Source organism: Marmota flaviventris, chromosome 4, assembly GCF_047511675.1.
Source record: "Marmota flaviventris isolate mMarFla1 chromosome 4, mMarFla1.hap1, whole genome shotgun sequence".
NCBI classification, from domain to species: Eukaryota; Metazoa; Chordata; class Mammalia; order Rodentia; family Sciuridae; genus Marmota; species Marmota flaviventris.
The window spans coordinates 155788270-155813382 of NC_092501.1; the positions used below are offsets into that span (position 1 = coordinate 155788270).

Below are 25113 nucleotides of genomic sequence, written 5' to 3' on the forward strand. Positions count from 1 at the left end.
ATGTGTGTAAAGAGTTAAAAATCTCCCATGAGTAGATCAGAAATTACCACTGTTAATGTTTTGATAGCTGCTTTAAAAAGCTTATATTTATGTAATATTTTTAAAAAAGTATTATATGATAATACCACTAGAAATATTGTTTTAGGAACATCTTTGCTAGGCATGAAATATTTGCCTACATCCTATTTCTTAGCATTGAATATTATTCCATTTTAAGATAGAACATAATTTATCCATTTTCCTATTGGATATTCAGGTTGTTTCTAGTCTTTTCACCATTATAGACAATGCTGTGATGAACATCTTTATAGAAAAATCTTTGTGTATGTTCATGATAATTACTTTGGGCTAAATTTCTAGACATAGATTTTCTTGAATCAGTATGTATGCATGTTTAAAAAATTTTTTTTATGGGATTGAAGCCAGAGATGCTTAACCACCAAGCCATGTCCCCAGTCCTTTTTATTTTTTATTTTGAGACAGGTTCTCGGTAAGTTGCTTAGGGCCTTGCTAAGTTGCTGAGGTTGATCTTGAACTTGCAATCCTTCTGGCTCAGCCTCCAGAGTTGCTGGTATATAGGTGTGTGCCATTATGCACGGTATGTTTAAAATTTTTGATAAGTTCTGCATTTAAAAAGTACCCACCACTCTGTGCTGCCCCCTTCCCAGACTGTAGTGTTTTTATATTTCCATTCAAAATGGTGGCCTGTGTAACAAAAGTAAGCACAATTTTGACTAAAGGATACAAATAAGCTGGTCTTGGCAAGAGCAGTTTGGGTAATGGGAGAAGGAGGTGTAAATGGGCCTCTGGTGGCAATCAGTGTCAGGAGCCAGGTAGTAATATAAAGTATTGTGCTTAGTACTTCACCATTGACAACTGAACTGCTCAATAAATGTTGGTTAGTGTTAGTGGTGGTGAGGTTAGAGCAAAGGGGACAGCCTTGTCATTAACCACACAACAGTAAGAGACCACTTTTGCCTCATGAATTGACAAAAAAATTAGTTTCATAGAATAAACCGATGATTGGTCAGAACCTGAACAGGGTTTCATAGTACATTTTCCTTTAATCTATGGATATGGTGAATTACATTGATTTGCTTTGCATTCCCAGTGTAAACTTCATTTGGTCAGTGTACTGTTCTTTGTATATGTTGTTGGATTTGACTTGGCTTTTTTTTTTTTGCATCTGTGTTCATAAAGGAACTTTAAAAAAATTTTTTTTGTAGTTGTAGGAGGACACAATGCCTTTATTTTTATTTATTTATTTTTATGTGGTGCTGAGGATCGAATCCAGTGCCTCACCTGTAGTAGGCGAGCACTCTACCGCTGAGCCACAATCCCAGCCACTGAATGTGGACACATTCAGTTCATAATGGTGATTTTTTGGTATAACAAAAGTAAGCACAATTTTGACTAAAGGATACAAATAAGCTGGCCCTGGCAAGAGCATTTTGGGTAACGGGAGAAGGAGGTGTAAATGGGCCTCTGGTGGGAATCTTGATCCATTATTTTTCCTTTTTTTTTCTGATTTTGGTATAATCATAATGTTGGCTTCATAAAATGATTTGGGGAGTGTTGAGAAAGTGCTTGTGGGCTGGGGATATAGCTCAGAGTGCTTGCCTTGCATTCAGAAGGCCCTGGGTTCAATCCCCAGCACCACAAAAATAAACAAACAAACAAACAAATAAAATTAAAAAAAAAAAAAAAGAAAGTACTTGTGTAGAATTGTTATACTTTTCTGTTAAATGCTTGGTAGAGTTCTCCAGTGATGCCATCAATCTTGGAGTTTTCTTTGAAGACTTTTTAAACTATGAATTCAGTTTTATAATGTCTATAGGACTGTTTAAATTAGTCATTTATTCTTGAGTGAGCTTTGGTAGATTGTGTCTTCCAAGGAATTTATTTTATCCACAGTGTCAAATTTTTGAGCTTGAATTTGTTCCTAGTATTCCCTCTAATCCTTTAAAATTTATTTTAGTTGTGATAATGTAAAATTTACCATTTTAACAATTTTTAAAGTATGTAGTGACATTATATAGGTTCTTGTTATTTTGAAAGATTATACTTATAAGGTTTCTGAGCTCTGTAGTGATGTTGGTAATTGAGTCTTCTCTCTTCTTTTCAGTCTTGTAAGAAGTTTATCAAAATTTATTGATTTCTCTCAAAGAGCCAGCTTTTTAGTTTCACTAATTTTTCTCTTACTATATTCTGATTTTTCTGTTTCATTGATTTCTGTTCTTATTATTTCATTCTGTCTGATTGCTTATGGATTAATTTGTTCTTTTTCTAATTTTTAAATGATTGCAACTTACATTATTATTTGAGGTTATTTTTTCTTCCTATTATAAGCATTTAGTGAGATAAGCTTCCCTGTAAGCACTATTTTGATTGAAGTCCACAAATTTTGACTGTACTTTCATTTTGCGTTCTATTTAAAAAATACTCTAATTTCCGTTGCAACTTCCTTTTTGGCCCAGATATTACTTAGATGTGTGCTATGGAGTATTCACATAGTTGGAGGATTTTTCCATCAGTCTCTATTGGTTTAGCTTGATTCTGTTGTGGTCAGGGAACATGCTTTGTGTAAGTTCACATTACATTGGTTGAGGTGTCCTTTATGGTCCAGTAGGTGGCCAGTGTTGGTAGATATCCCGTGTGCATTTGAAAAAAAGTGTAACTTGCTGTTGTTGGGTGGAGTGTTATATGGTTAAGTTGGTTAATGGTGTTTTTTAGGTCTTCTGTATTCTTATATGTTGTATGAGTCAGCTTGGGCGCCATAACAAAACACCACAAAGTAGCTTAAAATAATAGAAATTAATTTTCTCACAGTTCTGGAGCTGAAGTCCAAGGTACAGGAGTTGGCAGGTTTATGTTCTCTGGAGGCCTCTGTCCTCGGCTTGCAGACATCTGTCCTGTGTCCTCACATGGCCTTTCCTCCATGAGCACATATTCCTGGTGTCTCATCCTCTCATAAGGACGTCTATCAGACTGGATTAGGGCCTCATCTGTGTCCCCCTCACTAAACCTTAAACACTTCTACTAGGACGCTTTCCAAATACAGTCACACTGGGGTTAAGGCTTCAGCATGTGAATCTTAGGTGGACACATTCAGTTCATAATGGTGATTTTTCTATGTATATTGTCGGTTACTGAGAGAGGAATGTTGAAGCTTCCATCTGTATTTGTGGATTTATCTGTTTCTTATTTCAGTTTTATCAGTTTTTTTTTTTTTGTTTTTAAGAATACTTTTTGTGTGTGTGCTGCGGGTGAGGGGTCAAACCCAGGGACTCACGGATGCTAGGCAAGTGTTCTACCTCAGTTTTATATCCCCAGCCCAGTTTTATCAGTTTTCATGTATTTTGAAGTCTTCTCTTGGCTCTCAAATTCTGTAATTCACTGTGTTCCTCTATCCAGTGTTTTAATTATTAAAAATTTAAACATACAGAAAAGTTGAAAAGAGTGTACAACAAACACCCATGAACCCACCACCTAGATTCTACAATTAACATATTTATTTATTAATATTTATTTTTTAGTTGTAGTTGGACACAATACCTTTATTTCACCTATTTATTTTTATGTGGTGCTTAGGATTGAACCCAGAGTCCCGCACGTGCAAGGCAAGTGCTCTACCACTGAGCCACAACCCAGCCCCTACAGTGAACATTTCACTGATTTAGTTACCAAATATCCATCCCTCTATTTGTTTGATAAGTCCACCTTACTTTTTGATGCATTTCAAAATAAGTTATAGTTGTAACTTTCTCTCAAGTGTGTATTAAGTAGAATTGTTTAGTTTTTTTTTTAAAGTAAATTTTTCTAAAAGTAATATACAGAGATCTCTAGTTGATCAGTAAATCCTGCTATCCTTAGTAATACTGCTCATCCTGTGATGTGAGGCTTCCAGGATGTTTTTATGTTGTTGCTTTTCACATGAGTGTTAGGGATCTGATTTTTCACTCTTCTTCTTCATTTTTTTTTTTTTTTTTGAGAGAGAGAGAGAGAGAGAGAGGGAATTTTAATATTTATTTTTTAGTTTTCGGCGGACACAACATCTTTGTTTTATGTGGTGCTGAGGATCGAACCCGGGCCGCACGCATGCCAGGTGAGCGCGCTACCGCTTGAGCCACATCCCCAGCCCCTTCTTCTTCATTTAAAAAAAAAAAATTTTTAGATGTTGATGGACCTTTATTTCATTCATTTATTTATATGTGGTACTCAGAATCAAACCCAGTGCCTCATACATGCTAGGCAAGTGCTTTACCACTGAGCCACAGCTCCAGACCCCTGATTTTTTCACTCTTCTTAAGAGGAGGTTTTAAAGGTAGTTATCAGATTTATGAGATCTATTTTTGGGGTTTGTTTAGTTCTAGACAGAATTAAAATGGTTGCATAAATGGGATTAGTTAATAATTCAGTAAGTATTTATTTTTAGTTTTTTTTTCTTACAGTATTGGGGTTGAACCCAGGCCCTTGAGCACGTTAGATGGGTGCTCTACAACTGAGCTACATCTGCAGCCCTTTTGGATCTTGTTTTATTTTGGAACGAGGTTTTTGCCAAGTTGCTCAAGCTGACTTTGCACTTGTGATGCTCCTGCTTCAGCCTCTCCAGCCTACAGGTGTGCACCACCACACCTAGCTAGTTTTAACTTTTAATTGTGGCAAAATATACATAATAAACCATTTTGAAGCATACAGTTCAGTAGTAAGTACAGTCCTTTTGTGCAGTCTCTACTCTTTTCAACTTGCAGAACGGTAACTCTGTACATAAAGTGATAACTCCCTCATTCCTTGTTCCTGGCTGCTTTGGACAGCCACAGTTCTACTTTGTTTTTATGAATTTCACCACTGCAGGCACCTCATATAAATGGAGTCCTGTCGTATTTGCCTTTCTGTGACAGGTTTATTTCACTGAGCACGCTGTCCTCAAGGCTCATCCACATGTGGTGTGGGTCAGGATTACCTTGCTTTTTAAGGTTGATTTGATTTCTACTGTATGTGTGAGTGCAGCCTATTATCTGTTTATCCATCCCTCTGTCAATGGACACTAGCTGTTTGTCATGTTCCCAACTAAACACTCAGGTCACTCCAGGTGAACTGGTTGGCATGAAATAATCACAGAGACAGAGAAATACTTTTTTCTTTGGGTTCTGTGATGGCTCCTCTGACCTTAGGGGTCCATGGAAAGAGACAGAGGAGCACACGTGCTGAACCCTTTTATTGAGGAGAAGACTTTCAAATGAGGCAAGGGGTAGGATTACAAAGGAACAGGTGAGTATAGCTCAACTGTTCTGGGTGCCACCTACTCCTAGGGCCACACTTTGTTATCCGAGCAAGGAAAAGCTTGAGTCACTTAGTCATGGCACTATTGTGCCAGACTACAGTGATCTTCAGATGCCCGTGGTACATCAGGAGTTAAAGCTGCGTGCATTTGGAATGGCTCCCCACAGCTGCTCCCACCTGTAAGTTCCTGGGCAGCTCTACAGCCACTCGCCTACCACTTGGTAAACACGCATTGATGGGCTTTAGTAGCTGAGTCTTGTCAAGGTCAGAGGGCTGCTGAGGCAGTGAACACACCACACTAAGCTGCTGCCTACTAGAAGCTTACGTCCCAGTGGTACTGAAGGTTGGGAAGATGGACAGTAAGCAAAGGGACGCATTTCTCTGATTCTAAAATGCAGGATTTTTACATTCACATACATTGGATGTGCCTTATAATTGATGACATCTTTAAAATATACTTGGTTGTGTTTCTTTTTAGTGTAACCAAATTTTATGGTGTATCTTACAGTCAGCTTGAATTAAGTTGGTGTTATTCTTAAGCCTTCTGTTAAGTCAGGACACACAGGGAGGACACAAATAAGGTGACATTTTTTGCTCAGCACCTGTTTAGCTCTGATGACTTTTTTCCATAGCAGGATTTTATCCTGGATAGAGGCAGTGTGTTGATAGATTTTCTGGCACAAACTCCTTGCCTGCTTGTGGGCTGGTAATGGTTTGCAGACTGGTTCATTGAATGGCACTGGTAGAGCCTGGGCAGGAGGATATGAGAGCATTTTGCAAGATGGGCCCAGATTTGCAGGTGTGGTGCAAACAACATCACAATGACCCAGAAGGGACCATCTCTATACCTGGCAAGTTGCTCATTGGTGTGACTCATAATTTCTCTACTTTCTCCTAATTTTCAGCAAATCCTGCCTGCTGTACCTTCAAAACACACCCTAATTCTGACATCTTTCTGCATCTCCATCCCGAGATGCATCTACAGTTATCTCCTACTTACATTATCAGAACAGCCTACTGACTGGTCTTCCTTTTTTCTACTCTTCCTTCCTGTAATCTCTTCTCAATTTAGCAACTGAAGTGATCATGCAACAGTATTTTTCTGATGGTGTTATGCCTGTACCTAAATTCTTCTACTTAAAGCATCGTGGACTGGAGGCAGAGCTCACTGGTGGAGTGCTAGCTTAGTATGCATAAGGCCCTGGGTTCAGTCCATAGTACTGGGGTGGGGGGCAGGGAGAGAAGAAGAGAGAGAGATAGAGAGAGAGAGAGAGAGAGAGAGAGAGAGAGAGAGAGAGAGAAAGAGAACAAAACAGTGTAACATCCCACCACCCTTAGAGGAAAAGCTAACAACCCTGTGACAGCCTCCAGGGCGCTACATTCTTTGCTTCCACACTTCTTTGAACTCATCCTGCTTAGAGCCAACTGGTGGCCTTGCTGCATATTGAGCATGTTCCTTCCTCTCAGCATTTGGACTTGCTTTTCCCTCTGCTGGGAATGGTGTTCCCCAGCTGTCTGCAAAGCGCACTTCTGAGGGCTCAGCTCAAGTCTCAGCTTATCAGAAGGCTTTCCCCTAATGCCCTACCTGAAAAGATGCCGCTGTTCCCCTCTAGCACTCTTACCCTGAAAGCAGGAGGGGCTAAGTTATGCTACAGTAACAAACAACTCCAGAGTGTCAAGAACAAGGTTTGCTCCTCACCAATGCCACGTTTCCACTGTGGACACCAGGGATGGGGTTGGGGGAGGGTCTCCCCTACATGGTTTTTAGCTCTGGGATCAGGCTGATGTTATCCCAGCGAGGAAAAGCCATGTGGTGCTACCATCTTGAACCATCTTGAGCGCTGGCAGAGGGGAAGAGAATGTGTGATTTCACCAGTGGCACGAGATAAGCCGGGACCAGACTTCCTAGAGAGAAGCAGTAGAGTGGCCTGGGAGTGTGAGACTTCATCATGAGTTTGCAGGGAAGGCTTTTGGTTCAGCGGTGACTTTGTCCAGGCATGTTGAGTCACTCCGGAGTGGCAAGGAGGAGACAGGAATGACCATGGAGCCCAAGTGGAAGAAGGAAGTATGATCTTGCTGACCCCTCCAGGTGCGCCTGCAGCAGTCCTGCTCCCTCTCTGTCAGAATGAGGAGGAGCCTCCCCAGGGAGGGCAACCTGATCTCCTGGGGTGCCGCTGTGGCGTGGTTGGTGGGAGCCATTTGACCACTATTTATTTATTCTTTCATTTTCTCTTGTGGCTATTTTGAGGCAGGTTCTCTTTTGTCAGGTGAGGAAACTGAGGCTCCCGTTGTACTCAGTACAGTTTTGGTTGTCATGCACTTGGCCACGGTGCCCTCCTGTATGCCTTGTGAAATTTTAGACCTATCGTGCCTTAATGAAGAGAAAGTGCAGCCCCTTTCTCGTAGCTCCAGTTTAGAAGTGTGCAGGACCTTGCCAGAGAGGAAACAGTTGGGCTATTCTGAAACAAGCAGGAACCACACAGTGTCAACTGTAACTGTAAATCCACCCCCAGGGAATTTCTTATGAATAAGTTTAAAGTGTGCTGACAGAATCTGAGAGTGTCCCCATGAGTGATATTTCTGTGGTCTCCCTGTGGGTGATATGCATTTCTTCTGGGCCAGGGATGGGAGAAGGGGAAGGTGTGGTTCTTCTGGCAGATGGGAGAAGGGGAAGGTGTGTGGTCTCCCTTCAGGACTCTTGAAAGCAGTTGGGGAGGCAAACTACATGGAACCAAGTGGGAAGGCAGGATGCAAAAGTACTTGAGGCTGTAATGGTTCACCAGCCAGTGGAGGAAGGTGGAGGAAAGTAGAGATGTAGCTGTAATCTGAAGGCTGCATGTAAGGGAGCATTTGTGCTGGGAAGGTGTGGATAGTATTTGAGATGTTAAATCCAGAGAAAATTTTCCAAATGCACTGAAACAGAAACCTCTTGTGTTCAGGAGGTAGTGAGATGGGTAGTTTGGTTCCAGTAAAGGCTCCACAGACCCACCAATAGAGGTCATCCAGGTGGTCATCCCAGAGTGTGGAGTCTGGGGAATAAGTTCAGGGGCTTGTCATCCTGTCTTGGAGCTAGCAGAAAAGTGATGATGTTGAAGTGATGTTTTAGGAAGAAGATCCATATGCATGCATGCACTCAGTTCTCACCCAAGGGGTAGTATGGGACCATGAAAATGACCATAGGCTGAAACCAGGCAAAGCTATTTTAATAATAGTGGGAAAAATTTAGATAGTTTCATGACCTTTAAAAAAATTTATTGAAATAATGTCTTTTTAAACTTTAAAAATTTCTTAAAATATATAGAGAAATGAAAAGTAGTAAAACTAATATCTAGTGCCTTGTAACTTGTTAAAAATATTTGACATTGAGAATAAGTATTTTTGTAAGAAATATATCAAGTAGTTTGAACAGAGCTGGCTGCCTTCTTGCATAATGTATGATTTATTTATTTATATCTTGTGAATTGCCATTACCTTTTGATTTGGCTGAGTTTCTAGTATTTTAATCTGTTTTTAGTGTCATGAAATATCTCTTAAGAGTCTTTAATAGGAAGATTTTTTTTTTCCTAGCATTATTTCTTCTGGGGTATCTTAGTCTCTCTCTCACTTTTAAATTCACAGTCACTGTATTAGTCTCCCCTTGTTGTTATATCAAATTATCACAAACTCAGACTGCTTTTAGGATAAGGAAAAGTGACACAGGCTCTCTTGGAAAATCAGCTTGAGTCTTGTATTCACAGTGCAAAACTCAGGAAGCCACTATAATCAGCAGTGTTAACACTGTAACCTCTTTCTACTTTTTTGAAACAAATGTCTTTGTATGTGAGTCTCCTGATTGACCTGGTGGAAACAGTGTATTTCTTTTCACTTCAGTACCAGATTTCTGAAAGTGTTCTGTGGAGGTGGCTGGCTGTTGACTTGTTTCAGTCTCAGATAAAAGCCAACTGAGAGTGAAGCCCCTCCAGTGAATTCTTCTTGTTTTCCAGTGGCCTTTAGTCACTTACTTATGCAGGTAGATGTTTTAATAAGAACTAAATATCAAAGTTTCTGGACTTGTCTTCATTCTGATTCAGAAGATTGACTTCTCTTGCTCTAGATCCACATGGTTTTTAAAATCTTAGGAGCAATCATCCTGAATGTGATTTCTTTTTCCCCAGACAAGGCACCTCTGTCTAAGAGTCTTTTGCTGGTCCCCAGTGCCCTGTCCCTTCTGCTGGCCCTCCTACTGCCTCACTGTCAGAAGTTCTTTGTGTATGACCTCCATGCAGTCAAGAACGACTTCCAGGTGAGTGCTGTCCATCGCCCTCTAGCCTCTGGCCGAGAGAAGGGTTTTTTTTTTTTGTTTTTTTTTCCCTTCCATATTTGTCTTTTCTTTCTATTTATTAGTACTTTAAAGCCCCAAATTTGTAAGAAATATTATTTATTATTAATATTCCATTAATAAGTTCATTTTCCAGTTATATTTATTGATACTCTCAAGCAAAGCAGATTATAATGAAAAAGTTGCATTATTTCCTTTTGCAGGACACATTTGTTTCAATGAAACTTTTCACTTGTGGGAAGGCAATTTATAATTTTAAGGGTATTTTTAAAACAATGTTTATTTATACACACACACACATATTTGTGTATATGTCAGGATATTCAACATTTTCCAAAATTTGCTTGAGTTTGAATATTTGATTAGATGTGTTTCAGCTGCAACACATTGTGAATTCATGATTATTTTTATGATTTTAGTTAAACCAAATAGGGAAATTGTTGTGAGTTTTTGTTTTCTAGAAGAGCAGGACTCTGTGATTATCAAGATTTATGTACTGAGCTCATTGAAAATGTTGGCGTCCATTTCTTGTCTGAGTTGGAGTGTTGGTACACGTTGTGCTGTATAACCTGCTTTCTTTGGTTAATACTTGGTTCATTTTCTAGTTATATTTATTGATACTCTCAAGCAAAGCAGATTATAATGAAGAAGTATTTTTTTGAATTATAAAATTCATTGTATTTTCAGTTTGGTATGGAAGAATGATTGACTTATGAATTAGTAGTAGAGAGAGAAGGGGCTTTTGCTTCAGGAAGCCATATGGACTTCAGACCCTCAGGAGAACTGTGCAGCAGGAGGTGCTGGAGACTACACAGGCTTGGATAGGAGGAGTCCTGAGGGACAGTTGATAAAAGGCTTTATTTGTAGGTTCTGAATCTCCCAGATTTTGGCATTTGAGGCTGAGGATACTCTTTTTGTTTTCCTTTAGGTCTTTGTTGAGTCCAAGCCAGCGATCAGTCTTTAAAGGGTGGTCGTCTTCATAATAGTATGTAATAGTTTATCTCACACCAGCTCTCAAGTTTTCACGTCCTTGAGCATGATTGCAAAACAAATCATTTAAAACTGTAGCTGCCAGTTTATTTGCCATTAACCTAAGGAAAACAAAACAAATGGTGTTATGCAATCACAATTTGTTGCATTTTAGTAATTATAAAGTCTTAAATTTCTTTAATCCCTAGATTCTCCTCATGGCTCTCAGGACTTGAGTAGACTACTTTCTCTACAGTGTTAAATGTGGGGAGAGAGGATTGGAGTTTCTGTCATGGTCTTTGAATTTGCTGTTCGGCAGAGATGACGTCATCATTATTTTACATAAAGTACTTGACAGTTTCCGAAGCCCTCTGTGTAACACTGTCTGATTTGATCTTATGGGTGGTAGTGTATGCTGGCCTAAAGTTTCAGTGATTCTAGTGCAATCATGAAGTTTCGGAGAGAGAAAAGAATGAGTTAGGAGATGCCTTTTGTGATGTGTGTGTGCCTGTGGTGGTCATTCCTGCCTCCTCGTGGTGACTTATCTCCTTGAACTCAGATGTAGACTTACAGCAGGTGAAATGAACTCTCAGGGACTTCCATGAGCTAGTTCAGTGCCCTAAGATTTTGGAGTACACTGTTGACAGAGATGCCTGGTGTCTTGCTTGGAGAAGAGACAGAGGCGAACTGTTCTGACAGTTGATGTAGTTAGTTTTCTCATTGTGTTGTTGTTATTTCAGTTGGCAAGAGAAGAGGTTATATGACTTTAGAAAGTAAAATACTTCCTCGGTGCCTCCTCTTCTTGATCTTAAAATAGGGATAATATTACCAATGTTCATGGCAGCCTTATTCATAGTAGCCAAGGTGGAAACAAGCCAATGCCATCAACAGAAAAACGAATAAGGAAGATGTGGTATGTACAGAGAATGGAATTTTATTCAGCAATAAAAAAGAATGAGATTCTAATTCATGTTTTAACATGAACCTTGAAGACATTATGCAAAATGAAGCAATTAAGTCAGACACAAAAGGACAAATACTGTAAGATTCCAATTAAATGAGGTATCCAAAATAGGCAAATTTGTAGACAGAAAGTGCAACAGAAGTTATCAGGGGGTGATGGTGGGAGAACAGGGGATTAATGTTTAATAGATGCTGCATTTCTATCTGGGATATTGAAAGCATTCTGGAAATGGATAATGGTGATTGTTGTACAATATTATGAATGTTCTTAACTCCATTGAATTATACACTTAAAAATAGTTACAATGGTAAATTTTATGTCTATTTTACCGCAATAAAAATTCAAAGAAAAGATAGGGTAAATTTGTTTTACCTATCTTGAAAGGTAATTGTGAAGGGGAAAAAAAGATCAGAATGTTTTTCAAATGTCATTAGGATTATCTTTAAAAATCTGGAAAATGTTTAATATTCAAAATAGATATTTGTATAGCTCTTTTTAAATATATTTCCTTAAATGTTTTTCACCCAACCAGAAGTTGATTTTAAAAAACTGATATTTCAAACCTACTAATATTTAGCAGTTCTGACAAATTGCTTTGTAAATAGTTGCTATGAAGTAGTTGGGTTGTCAAAATTAAGCTCAGAAATTTATATTTCAAGTTTATACCTAAATTGTCATCTGCCACTTTATTTTATTTGGTAGCTTAAAATGAACATTAGTTAGCCTTTCATTTCAGCTCATATATGTAATTTTAAAAAATCTTATTTAAACACAGTCCTAAATTTTATTACAGGAAGTCTTCTGTTGTCTTAATGCGAATACATTTTCTTATTAGTAAACAAACAAACAAAAATTCCCCTTAAGTACCCTTTGTGCTGTTGGAATTTTTAGTATCACAGAATTGAACTCATTTATTAAAGTTACACACACTTACTTTTTCTTTTGTAATGCATCATGATTTTGCTTAAAGTAGTGTATACAAACGAGCACTATAAAGTAAATAATAAATTTGCTAAGCCAGAGACCCAAATAAATTTTACTTTTATTCATTGTTCTTTTTTTAAATCCCTATCTAGATTTGGAGGTTGATATGTGGAAGAGTAATTTGCCTTGATTTAAAAGATACTTTCTGCAGTAGTCTGCTTATTTATAATTTTAGGATATTTGAAAGAAGATATGGAAGCAGAAAATTTGCAGTAAGTTTTATGCATTTTGCCTTTGCTACTTAGGTTCTAGAAAAACATTTTGTTTTCTTTTTTTCCTTGTTTTAAATCGGTTTTATTTTGTTAAACTTGGTTTATTATTTACAATTATCTTTTTAAGTACATGATCCTGTATCTGATTTGGGGCACAGACATTAACCAAAGAAAAAATGTAAATTTAAGACAATAGCATAATAAAATGATGATGATAGTAATGATAATAGACAATATTAGGTGTGAGCAGGTAATAATTGTAACTAGGATTTTGCTTTAATAAAATTTTAATCACTTGTATTCTTTTTAAAAATTTATTTATTTATTTGGTACTGGAGGGGCCCTTTACCACTGAGCCAAATCCCTAGCCCTTTTAAAAGTTTTATTTATTACCCTTTTAAAATTTGTATTTATTTATTCATTTATTTTTTGGGGTACTGGAGAGTAAACTCAGGGGCACTTGACCACTGAACAATATCTCCAGCCCTATTTTGTGTTTTATTTAGAGAGAGGGTCTCACTGAGTTGCTTAGGGCCTTGCTAAATTGCTGAGGCTGGCTTTGATCTTGAAATCCTCCTGCCTCAGCCTTCTCAGCCACTGGGATTATAGGCATGCGCCACAGTGCCCGGCTTAATTTATTTTTATTTTTAAAATTTTTGATACCAGGGATTGAACCCAGGGGCACTCAACCCCTGAGCCACATCCTTAGCCCTTTTTAAAAAAATATTTTGTTTTGAGACAGGGTCTTGCTAAGTTGCTTAGGTCCTCACTAAGTTGCTGAGACTGACTTTGAACTACAGTCCTCCTGCCTCAGCCTCCTGAGCAGCCTTTTTATTAATTTTTTGAGACAAGTTTTTGCTAAATTACTCAGACCCTCATTCAGGTGCTGAAGTCTTGAGCTTATGATTCTCCTGCCTCAGGTTCCCAAGTTGCTGAGATAGGCATGTGCCACTGTGCCCAGCATCATCTCTTCTATTCTTAATGGTTTTTGTGTTCCCTATTAAAAATATGTCTTGCTCTAAATATAATTTTTCAGCATATTTAGAAATAGGGAAGTTAATGCATTTGAACAATATGGTTTTACTGTCCAGTTTTGAAAAGTCTGCTGTAATAAAAACAATATTTAAAGAATATACATATATACATGTATTAATCAGTATATTCTGATTATATTATTACACATGTATGTAAAGTTTGTTGTAATAAGAATATTTTAAAAATATACATTCATATGTATATTAATCTGTTAGAGCTGATTCTAACTAAATAAATGTTAATTTATTTTTGGGTACCTTCTCTAATGTTTTTTCCTGTTTTACTTTTTAGTCCTTTTTGCTAGGTTGCTGGATTTTGTCAGCCTTGTTTGACTTTCTCCTTGTTGAAGCTATGCAGTATTCATTTGGTATCACTGTGGCCAGTAATTTGCCTTCTGGATTGTAAGTAGTTCTTAGAGATTGGCTTAATTTAGAACTCTTAAATCTTTTTGAAAGCGTTATCATTCATGAAAGTCACTGAGTGAATATTTTAAAACTTTAAATATAGTAAAATTAATTTTATAAGTAAAAGTAAATCCAGAGTATATGTATCTATTCACCATGTTCTTGAAACAGTCAGTTTTATATTAACTCTTCTTTTGAACTCTGACATTCTGTGTTTTAGAGAATTTTTAATGAATTTGCTATTCAAATTCTGAAGATGGAATTTGTTTTGTATTTTTATAATTTTTTATCTTTGTAATTTTATACATTAATTAAACCCAAAAGTAGAAAATTTATTTAGATTAGGAAACAAATTTGTAGAAAGTTAAGTTTCTAAAGAAATCTCTTTAGGCTGATATTGTTTGAATACTTTCACCAAAGATAAAACAAAGTAAGTACATAGATCACAATTTGTGCCCAGCCTGCAGTGACCAACCTGACTCAGTGTGTAGAGGCTTCCGCATTATGTGGATTTTTCAAAAATGAAAACTGTGTTTTACTGTATACAGTTACTAGTCGCTAGGAGTAGAGTTGATAGCACATATAAGTTGTCTTAAAGCATCACTTAATTAAGTATAGGAGACTAGATTTGAAAGATGAGATGGTTTGAAAGACAGATACTGGATGTATAAATTCTGTGTCTTGTTTTACTTTTAAATATTGAGTTTGAGAATGATCAGGCCACTGTACATATCTGGATTCAAATCCACTTTGGATCCCTATTGTCAAATGTAATTAGTGTTCCAATGGCTTTCACACTTATATTGTTGGTATTAACAGTGTGGTTTCCCCTCATGGGATTTACACAATTGTTGGCATGAATATCCATGAATATTGACCTATAGCTGTTTTAATGATGTTTAGTTCTGAATAATATTTAAGAGGAGATGGACTGAGTTCTGTGTGATGATGATCATGTAGTTTTTGTTGAGTGCCACGGGTTGTGTTGGAATCAGTCTGAGAAGTTTGTTGTTCTGCCCCTGTGAACACAGAGTCCTCTCGGGATGGTGTCCAGGTTAACTCAGGAAAGAGCCAGCCAAGCTGAGTCTGCCGTTCTCCCCAGGTGTTTCTCACCCAGGCCAATTCTTTTTGTTTTTCTGTGAAGCCTGCTGAATTTTGGAAGGACATATGTGTGTCGTGTGTGTGTGTGTGTGTGTGTGTGTGTGTGTGTGTGTTAGAATAAGTCTTGGGGATGAAGAACAACACAGTTATTAATTCTCTTACATTTTCCCCTTGTCTGAGGACATTTTTTCTACTACACATGCAGTTGGGTGACAGTAGAACCTTCATATTCATTTAGTTTATTATGAAAAGTCTGATTCAATTTTAAAGTTGGCGGGAATTTTCTTTACTCTTAAGAGAGAACTATTTAAATCTGTACTGAGAGTTCCAACCGTGAATAAATTAAAAAATGATAGTATCCCCTTTGAAAAACAGTGTGAATGCTAATTCAGCCATCTTCTCTTTCAAGTCACAAAACATTATATAAAGTAATGAAAAGTAAATCATTACTTTAATAAGTAAACTTTGGATTTTGTAAAAATATCTTTTATTGGTAATGGCAAAGCTTCAAAAATTCAAGAGAGGAAACTACTCTTTAAAAAGTCAATGTGCCTTACATTTGCATTATGACATCTTTTTCTTTTCCCATCAATGCCAAATCCATTTGCACTCTCTACAGTTCTTCACTTTCTACTTACTTCTTTCTTAATCTCACTGCTATTAAAACTTATAAAGTCCCAAGAAACCACCTGATTTCTGAAGCCATCGGTCATCCTGTTTGGCCTTTTAGTAGCACTTTAAATGCTTTTTAACAACTCTCTTCATTTTGTGAAACCAACCACCTGCTCCTAGTTACCATCTGTGGCTCTTCTCCAGCTCACTCCCTGAGGCTTCTTTGGACTGTTTCACCCACTGCCAGGACTTCAGCCTGTTTGTTTCCCAGCCCTGCATTTCCAGGGTGCACTACTTTCCTGATCTGTCTAGAGTCTTAATTCCTAGTGACTTGTAGACTCAAAATTCCTAGTGACATCTAGACTCAAAGAAAACTCCTCATTCCACCATGCGGCCTGCGCATTGGTTTCATTAATGAGGTTCTTGGCATAAAAGTTAGCTAGCAGAGATTGAAATAAACACACAGACTCAGTTACCTTTTTCTATGACCAGGTCCGAGACGGCTCCCCTCTCTGGCTCCAACCTCGAACCACCCGTAGGGCAGCAAGGATTACTCAGGGCTAGCAGGAGAGAGAGAGAGCGAGCCAGGGAGTAGCCTTTTATTGATGAAGGTTGAGGGGGGGCCGCACTCCAAGGTCAGGGTCAGTGATTGGGCCCCTGGGGTCAGTGGTCAGTAACACCCCCACACGGACGGGTTCTCTCATCAGGAGAGGGCCGGGAAAATTCCGACACAGCCAGAAGCCTCAGGCCCAAACCGGGAGTCGCCCAGGCACGCGTGAGAATGGCTCTCCACACCTCATGTTCTGAAACTCTCCTCCCTTTGGGTCTCCTTTCTCTCCCCCATTGTCCCCTCCTCCTGCTGTCCTTACTTTAGTTACTGGCTTTCCATGTATTCAGTCTTCCAAGCTGGGAGTCTTTCCCTTGCCCCTCAATGGGACGGAGCTCCAAGTGCATGTAATCCAGAGTCCTCAGTAGCACACTCATTCTTCCCCTTTTTTCTACTTCTCTTATTTCTACACAATACCAGTCTAAACTCTGATCTTTTCTCGCCTGAGTTTTTACAGAAAATCTCTAACTAGCCCCCTGTCAATTTCAAACCATCTCATACGGAGCATTCACAAGTTGTGTTTCTAAAATATGGGCTTGACCATGCTAGACCTCGTCTTTAAAACCTTTAAAGCTCTGTTTCCTTCAGAACAAAGTTCATGCTCCTCCAGGATGCCATCAGGGCAACTGGAGTAGCTGGAATGGCATGGGCTTTGCCATCACAGGTTCGAGATTTCATCTGTGCCACTGACGGGTTGTGTGATAAATTTTAAGCAGGTGGCTTCTTTCAAGTTCCATTTCTGAGCTGTTTATAAATGGCTATCATGGGTCAGTTGGAGGCACTCTGTTCTTCACAGGGAGTAGAGAGAATTAAGCAAACTCTTACTGAGTTCCTTGCAGCATGTTTGGTTTTCCTTTTCTTTAGGACCACCATCTCTGTCAGGCCTCTCCCCCATCAGTCATTTATCTTTCTTAACATATTGTGTACAGTATTTGTACTCTTATGCCTACCTGGCCTTCTTTGGTAAGATTAATTGCCCTTTTAGGTGTATTATAACAAATGTATTAATATTCTTATTAGTATTTATTACATTTATTATCTTAATGTTATTATATCATAGTAGTTTTTGTCATTGTCTGTATCTTCTACGCTACCTACTAGTTGTTGGAGGGAGAACTAGGTTTTACTTTATGTGTTAACTTCCTTACACTCAGTAACATTGAAGGGCTAATCTTGATTATAGTGAGCACTAGTCAGACTATAGGATAAGGTCACTGAACTCTATATAGACCTGTCTATCTTGTGCTTTTCATAGAAATTGTACCTGACACATGCTAGATGCTCATGACTGTTATTTCAATTCAGGAAATATAACTGTTGTTCGCAAACTAAAGAAGCTCTATCACTAGACCTAGCTTATAGGAAAAGACATAGCTTATGTGTAACTTTTCTTATAAGCTATGTCTAGTAACCCATGCTGGCTACACATCTGTCCTTACATGCTTACTGGTTTTTAATTGTTAGTGTTTACATATGGATGTAACATTGTTTTCCAGAATCAAACCCCTCTAGAATAGTGAAATTTTGAATTTTTACATACTGTGTTTAAATGTGTGTAATTACACTGTATACATGGTCCTAGCCTATAATCCAGTTGCTCAGGAAGCTTAGGCAGGAGTATCACAAGTTCAAAGCCAGCCCCAGCAATTTAGCGAGGTCCTAAGCAACTTAGCAAAAACCTGTCTCAGAATAAAAAAATAAAAAGGGCTGGGCTGAGGATGTGGTTCAGTAGTTAAGGGCCGCTGGATCCAATCCCCAGTACCAAAAAAAAAAAAAAAAAAAAAAAAAAGTACTTACCATGCTAAGTAAATTTTCATTAACTATTTTAGATTACCTATAAGTTTATTATGACAACCATGACTTAACGTTTTCACTTTGTTGATTTTTTTGTCATCAGAGAATGGCTTTCACACAGAAACACCTCGTGTCCTTGTTATTGGGCAGAAAGGGATCTCAGGTTAAGTTTTCATCATTAGTTTTATGTGGGATTGGGTGCATGTATGCTCTCAGAAAGTTTTTATCTAGTCTAGAAAGTTTTTGACTAGTCTTATCTCTAAAAGAAACCAAATTCAGAGTAGGAGCGGGGCTGATAGGGGTGACCTTCCCAGGCGCATCTGCTGCTTGCCACCATCAGTTTGCTCTGCAGCAAGTGATGATGTGTTGCACATAGTTGTTTGTGTAGAAGTATTTAATTTATACCTCAGGGTCCTGAGATTAGACATGAGAGGTGCATCTGGATTGAAAATAGTGCACCCAATTGCTTTGATCAGTGGTTGAATTTTTTTCCTCATGATTCACAGAATTAAATTCAAAATAATTAAATTCAAAATAATTAAAAAATATTTATTATCTGTATAGATAAGGCTTGACTGTGAAATGCCAGTGTGGGTGTTTTTTCCCCAATAATTCAAAATGTTTTATACAAGTTTGAAAATAAAAAATTAGAATGTGTAATTGTATTGCCACAATAAGATTGTACAAAAGAGTTTTTAAAGTTTTTTTTCTTTTCTTTTAGCAGAGAGGGGACTTGATAATATTATGTAGAATATCCATTGGTACTAGAGTAGTTAGGAAAATGAATTTTAAAGAAAAATGAATTTTAAAGAGATTGAAGAAAATTCACGTCATTTATAACATTTCACTATTCACATTGCTAAGTGACCGTAAACTCCCAGATCGGAAGCTTTTTCTACGCACACTCCGGAGGTAATTGCGGTACAGCATGACGCTAATGACCCGAGCCTGAAATTGTTTGGAAACAATGTAGTAGAGGATCATATCCAGACACGTGCTGAGGTTCATGAGGAAGGTGGTGAAGGCTCCCCAGGGGCTGTAGCTGTTTTCTTCCCCACCCAGCATCAGGAAGGCAAAGCAGATGTGGAAGGGCAGGAAGCAGATGAGCACCTGCACCAGGAGCGTGATGATAATTCTTATGGACTTCTCCTTGACCTTGGGTTTCAGCTTAGATGTCTTGCCATGGAGGAGACTGTGAATGATGACCAAGTAGCACCCAATCATGATGAACACAGGGATCAGGAAGAAGAATATCAGTCGAGTGAAATTCAGCACATTGACGGCTTTGAAATGAATGATGTCAGAGATCTTTAGGCAGGTGGCAGGGGAGGAGGCTTTATCTGGGTCTTCATAGAGGAGCAGCAGAGGGACAGTGGTTGTCAGGGTCATTATCCACACTCCTACACAGGCAAGCAAGGCCTTGCATGTTTTTTTAAGTTCTTTGGCATGTTTCGGCTGTACGATGGCCATGTATCTGTCGGCACTGATAAAAGCAAGAAGCCATAGAGCAGCGCTTGGGTAAAACACTACAAGAGCCCCGAGAATGTGGCAGAAGTACTCTCCAAATGGCCATTCACCTTTTGCATAGTAGAACATTCGGAAGGGTAGACTCATTATAAATATTAAGTCCAGTAGTGCCACATTCATCATATAGATGGTTACAGTAGTTCTCTTCTTGGTGGTACAACTGAAAACCCATAAGGCAGTAACATTAACAAATAATCCAACCAGGAATATACAGCTGTAGAAGACAAGAGCCGCGATTTTGTATTCGTCTGGGTGTGAGCTATTAGAAGGGATGGGTTGATCTTGATTGCTTGGGGTAGTCATCTTATAGCTTGTTGGTAGGCATGATACTTAGAGGCTGTAAAAATAGTTGAAAAAATTAGGAAGAAATCCCTTGGTTGGAAAATAGATGCTAACATTCTCAAACTCAGCTTGGCTGTCTCATTTTGAGAGTATTTTATATTGTGAACTTAATATGTGAGTCTCAGCATTTATTAAGGAATGCATTCCCTAGAGATTACAGCTGTGGTAAACTCATCATTTTTTTCAGGGCTGGGGATTAAACTTGGGTAAATGCTCTAACCCCAAGCCTTACCCAAGCCCTTATTATATGCTAACCCATGAACATGGCTCAGAGGGTCTCAATGCAGTGGGGGATCCATTTATTTCACTATCCCTGCTTACCTGTCTTCTGCCTCAAAAAACAAGCTTTCCTTTATGATTTTTTTCTCCCTATAGTATGAAATTGGGTAACTGTTATTCCTCTCTAATAAGCATTCTTGATTTAGACTTATTGGGGAAAGGCCAATCTGTATTTTGAATCTTATAAAATGTTTCCCACTTTTTCTCACCACCATTCTGTTTAAATATTTTATAATCAAGTTATTAATGTCAAAATAGTACACTTTTACTCAAACACAATTTTTTGGGGGGTGTGTGTACTGGGGATTAAACCTGAAGCACTCTACTACTGAGCTACATCTCCAGCCGTTTTTTTTAAAATTTTGAGACAGGGTCTGCTAAGTTTCCCAGACTGATCTCAAACTTGTGACTTTCCTGACTCAGCTTACTGAGTACCTATGATTTCAGGCATGTACCACCATGCCCAGCCATTCATTAAATATAATTTTAATATAAAAATGTATGTTGGGTGCTGGGACTGTGGCCCAGCGGTAGCACACTTGCCTGGCATGTGTGAGGCACTGGGATCGATTCTCAGCACCACATATAAATTAATAAAATAAAGATCTATCAACAACTAAAAAAATTAAAAAACTGTATATTGGAAAACTGATTATTGAAAATTACAATAATTCTCACGTAAGAGAGAGCAGAAACTTTATTTTATCTTCTATTTCCCTATTTCCGATTGAGCTCATAGTAGGTATTCAGTAAATAAATACTTGCTCAATGAAGGAGAGTGAAGGAAAGCATGTTTGGTAAGGTCACTCATAGCAGCTGTTCTCTAGTTTGTCAGTGAAGACTTGCACAGTTGCTGTCTGACCTTTTATTTATTCTTAAGTGGTAAAGACTTCTTCGTAGTATTATCTCATATTCTCTTAAATTTATCATCAGTCTAGAAACAGTGGTTTTGTCTCATGATCTACAGATCAAGAACTGAGCTCAGGCTGGGGTTGTGGCTTAGAGGTAGAGTGCTCACCTAGCATGTGTGAGGCATGGGTTCGATCCTTAGCACCACATTAAAAATAAATTTGTGTCCACCTATATAACTACAAAATAAATATTAAACAAAAGAAAAAGATAACCAGGCTCCTAGAGCAACAGATGGACTGTGTCCAGGCCATTGGAGTGCCTCAGAGTGAAGCTACCAGACTGTGTGTCTTAGGTCCTAAAAGCTGATTTCAGGTGCCTCAGTGGTGCATAGAGAAGAATGTCTTGAAAATATGTTCCTGTCAGGAGAACAGCTCTCATACCCCTCCTCTGCCTAAGTATAGAAGCATGAATACTGTTTGTCAAATTAAATTTTAAAAAGGAGCAGCTAAGAGAAGTGAATACTGATAAGAAGTCATCAGTAACTTGATGCGTATGTCAAAAGTAATAAATTCCAATCACCAAAAAAGTGTTCATTTCAAATGGAAAGAGTTTAGTTGTGATTGCAAATATCATTGACCCTCAGAGTAAAAATCCTCACCATGATACAACCACTAAGAGATTTTAAAAATAGCCTCACTACAAAGAGGTGGAACTTTGAGGCATCTTTTTGAAATATGGAGGTGTATGAAGTTTCCTTCAAAAATGTCACTTTGTAGAGTGGCTTGTCTCTAATTCAGCCCTGACTCCCTCTTTAGTGAGAATTATGGGGGAGATTAGCAGCCTGTGGTCAGTGGTATCATGGGCTGCTGAGAACAGCTTTTGAGGTTGCTGTGGACAAATTACAAGATGCAAATTTGCTCTCTTCCCTCCTTCCCTCTCTTTCTCTTTCCCTTCCTCTTCCTCCTTCATTTGCAACTTCCTATATTAGTTTCTCAAATATGTGGATTGAATATGATTTTGGAATAAAATTCTATAAATTTAAAACCCTGTAATAAAATTTCCAAATATCAGTTAAAGTATAATATTAATTTCTATCAGATGAGAAGAGCACTGCATAGGAAAATTAGATCTCCAGAAGAACTCGGGAACTTAAATCTTAAATTTTAACTTTATTAAACATAAAGGCATTTTTTACATGTTTTTTAGTTGTGGATAGACATAATATCTTTATTTTATTTTTATGTGGTTCTGAGGACCGAAGCCAGTGCCTTACTTGTGCTAGGTGAGCACTCTACCACTGAGCCACAACCCCAGTCCTCAAAGAATTTTTAAATAGTAATAAATGTAATGTAAATGAAATTTTGTATTTTTTTTTTCTTCTCTACCTATCTTCATCCCTAATTTTGTTCCATAAATGCCTTATTTACCAACCAGCTCAGGGAGCCTTTCCCACCTTGGGCTCAGGCCGCTTTTATGCAGTTCATTTGCCATCTGCATTTGTCTTCATTCATTCACTCCAGTTTGGATAAAGTATGAGTGACTCAAGTGTCTTAAAGGCTATGCTCTGCAAACAGAAAATTTTGGAAAAATTGTGAAAAGTAATTGGCTTTCAAGTCAACTTTTTGAAAGCTTTATATTCCATGATCACCTATAGTTTTTCTTTTCTTAATTAAACAAATAATTTCATGCCAGGTGTGGTGGCACGTGTCATGGCAGTGACTTGGGAAGCTGAGGCAAGAGGATTGCAAGTTCAAGGACTGCCTTGGCAACTTAGACCCTGTCTCAAAATAAAAATAAAAAGGAATGCAGATGTAACTCAATAATGGCGTGCCCTTGGGTTCAAGTCCCAGTACCAAAACAAAAAAGATAAATAATCTTATAAATCAATATAATTGAAACAATGTGACAAAGACACTTTAATATATTTATGACTTATCATGCCAGGGTTTTCCTTAATTTGAAAAATTACCATTAATGTAAAGTAATATTGAAAATTAGTGCCCAATCGTACTAATAATATGGAAAGATCACAACGATTTCGAGGTCCTTTCCTTCACCAACGTAGTTTCTATAATGTTTTGTTAGTGATTTTGAGCTTAATAAAGCAGTGCTTATGATAGTGATCTGTGATGAAGTTAAAGGAATGCTGCTTACCTCCTTCCATCAAAGCGTTGTCTTAGAAGTGACCATTTTCCGGTGTACCCACTTCTGAAAAAGAGGTGTCTGTGAGTTAAAATAGCTCTGTCTGGAAATGGTGCATTTCAGACATGTCGTATTTCTTTTGTGTTAGACTCACTTGTTGCGTTAAAGGCTGTTTTGAATGTAGCTCCGGCTTGCTGGAGGAGTTGGCACTGCTGAGCTGTAATCGTTGCTCTGTCTCTTTCAGGAAGTGCTTTCTGAAACAGGCTTTGCAGCTTGCAGTTTGATCCTGGATGTGGTTTTTTTCTCTCACAAGTGATTTGTTTATGAAGTCACACTTAGCATAAGCTCCTCTTGAAATGATGGCATTGTGTTAAGAGAGTCCTATCAAAAGGGGAAATTTTTTTCAATTAACTGTTTACTTTGATGTTTAAAGTCTGCATAATTTATGGAAAGAGGAGGAGATTTGAAGTTGAGCAGAACCGGATTCCAAGTCTATCTACTTTCTAAGCTGTGCAACTTTATGTAGTTACTTAACTACACTGAGCATTTGTTCCTAGTTTCTATACAATTAAAATAGATGTAATATGCATCTGATAGTATTGTGAGGATTCTAATCCATAAAAATCCCAAGTGCTTAAAAAAGTACCTGGGCACTTAGCAAGTATCCTAAACAGTGTCACTTTACTATAAAATTCCTAAAATCATAGGATATCCACATTTTACTTTTTAAATCATCCCCCCCACATACTGGGGATTGAACTCTGGGTTGCTTGCAAACACTGATCTATATCCTTTATATTTTTTATTTTAAGACAGGGTCAGGGCTGGGGTTGTGACTCAGTGGTAGAGCACTTGCGTAGCATGTGCAAGGCCTTGGGTTCGATCCTCAGCACCACATAAAAATAAAGAGATAAAATAAAGATATTGTGTCCAACTACAACAAAAGGTAAATATATTAAAAAAAAAAAAAAGGCAGGGTCTCGCTAAGTTGCCCAGGCTGGCCTTGAATTGACCAGCTGAGTAGCTGGGATTACAGGTGTGTGCCACCAAGCCCAGCTCTATTCAGACATTTCTCAGTGGTTAAAATTGGGATCCTCAGTTCATTCATTTCTGCTGTGCCATACACATTTTGCCTGCTGTGGATTGCTGTGTTTTATGGTCCCCGATGCTTCACATCTCTTTTGGTCACATGGAAGTCTAGAAACTGTTTCTTTTGCATGAAGTTCCCTGCAAGTCATAGCAGAGAGGACACTGGAGTCGGCTGTGGGATGATTTACATAGTAGGAGTGTTTTGACCTAAGAAGGGGAAGGAAGCCAGCGGGAAGGAAGCCAGCGGAAGGGGAAGTGAGCAGTGCAAATCATTGCCTGCCTAGTTATGTTCATTTTTTTTTTTTAACTTTCTCTCTTCTTTAAAAACAAAAAAATTGGTTGTTCTAAAATTTTGATTATCTTTGTATTTGGATATGCATGATTTGTCAACTTTTAGAGGGTATCTGAACTTAATTACATTTGTTTTTTGAATTTAATTTTTTGAGAGCGCGCGTGTGTGTGTGTATGTGTATGTGTGTGTGTGTGTGTGTTTGTGTTTCTCCTTCACGCAAAATGATAGTAAGTCTACACCTTATAGTGGTTATTGAAGTCCTTGCCTTTGATGATAAACACTTGTGCGTCTGTTAGCCTACCAGAAT

The 25113-nt window shown here is 38.1% G+C and overlaps 2 protein-coding genes across 7 annotated transcripts in view; one reads left to right on the top strand and one right to left on the bottom strand.

Annotated features, from left to right (window-relative positions):
• The window catches only part of Ubac2 (UBA domain containing 2), a 155098-nt gene that overhangs the window by 14823 nt on the left and 115162 nt on the right, over positions 1 to 25113 (top strand). Inside the window, exons 2-4 of the mRNA XM_027938811.2 lie at positions 9438 to 9565; positions 12611 to 12730; positions 14057 to 14166. Coding sequence (XP_027794612.1) covers positions 9438 to 9565; positions 12611 to 12730; positions 14057 to 14166 — 358 coding nt within the window. The remainder of the gene's footprint in view (positions 1 to 9437; positions 9566 to 12610; positions 12731 to 14056; positions 14167 to 25113) is intronic.
• Gpr18 (G protein-coupled receptor 18) lies at positions 18807 to 23687 on the bottom strand. Of its 6 annotated transcripts, none has more exons than XM_027938815.2 (4): positions 23580 to 23687; positions 23438 to 23491; positions 22737 to 22847; positions 18807 to 20147 (listed from the first exon to the last, which is right to left on the bottom strand). In XM_027938815.2, exon 4 carries the CDS (start codon positions 20111 to 20113, stop codon positions 19118 to 19120), a length of 996 nt encoding a protein of 331 aa, XP_027794616.2. In that variant the 5' UTR covers positions 20114 to 20147; positions 22737 to 22847; positions 23438 to 23491; positions 23580 to 23687; the 3' UTR covers positions 18807 to 19117. The 6 variants fall into 6 exon arrangements, with proteins under 6 accessions (XP_027794616.2, XP_027794617.2, XP_027794614.2 ...); XM_027938816.3 differs by having other exon boundaries at positions 23438 to 23488; positions 23580 to 23677; XM_027938813.2 differs by lacking the exon at positions 22737 to 22847.

What these genes read in the sequence shown, in the direction of transcription:
- Gpr18 (XM_027938813.2), bottom strand. Translation starts at nt 20,113, where the DNA reads ATGACTACCCCAAGCAATCAAGATCAACCCATCCCTTCTAATAGCTCA.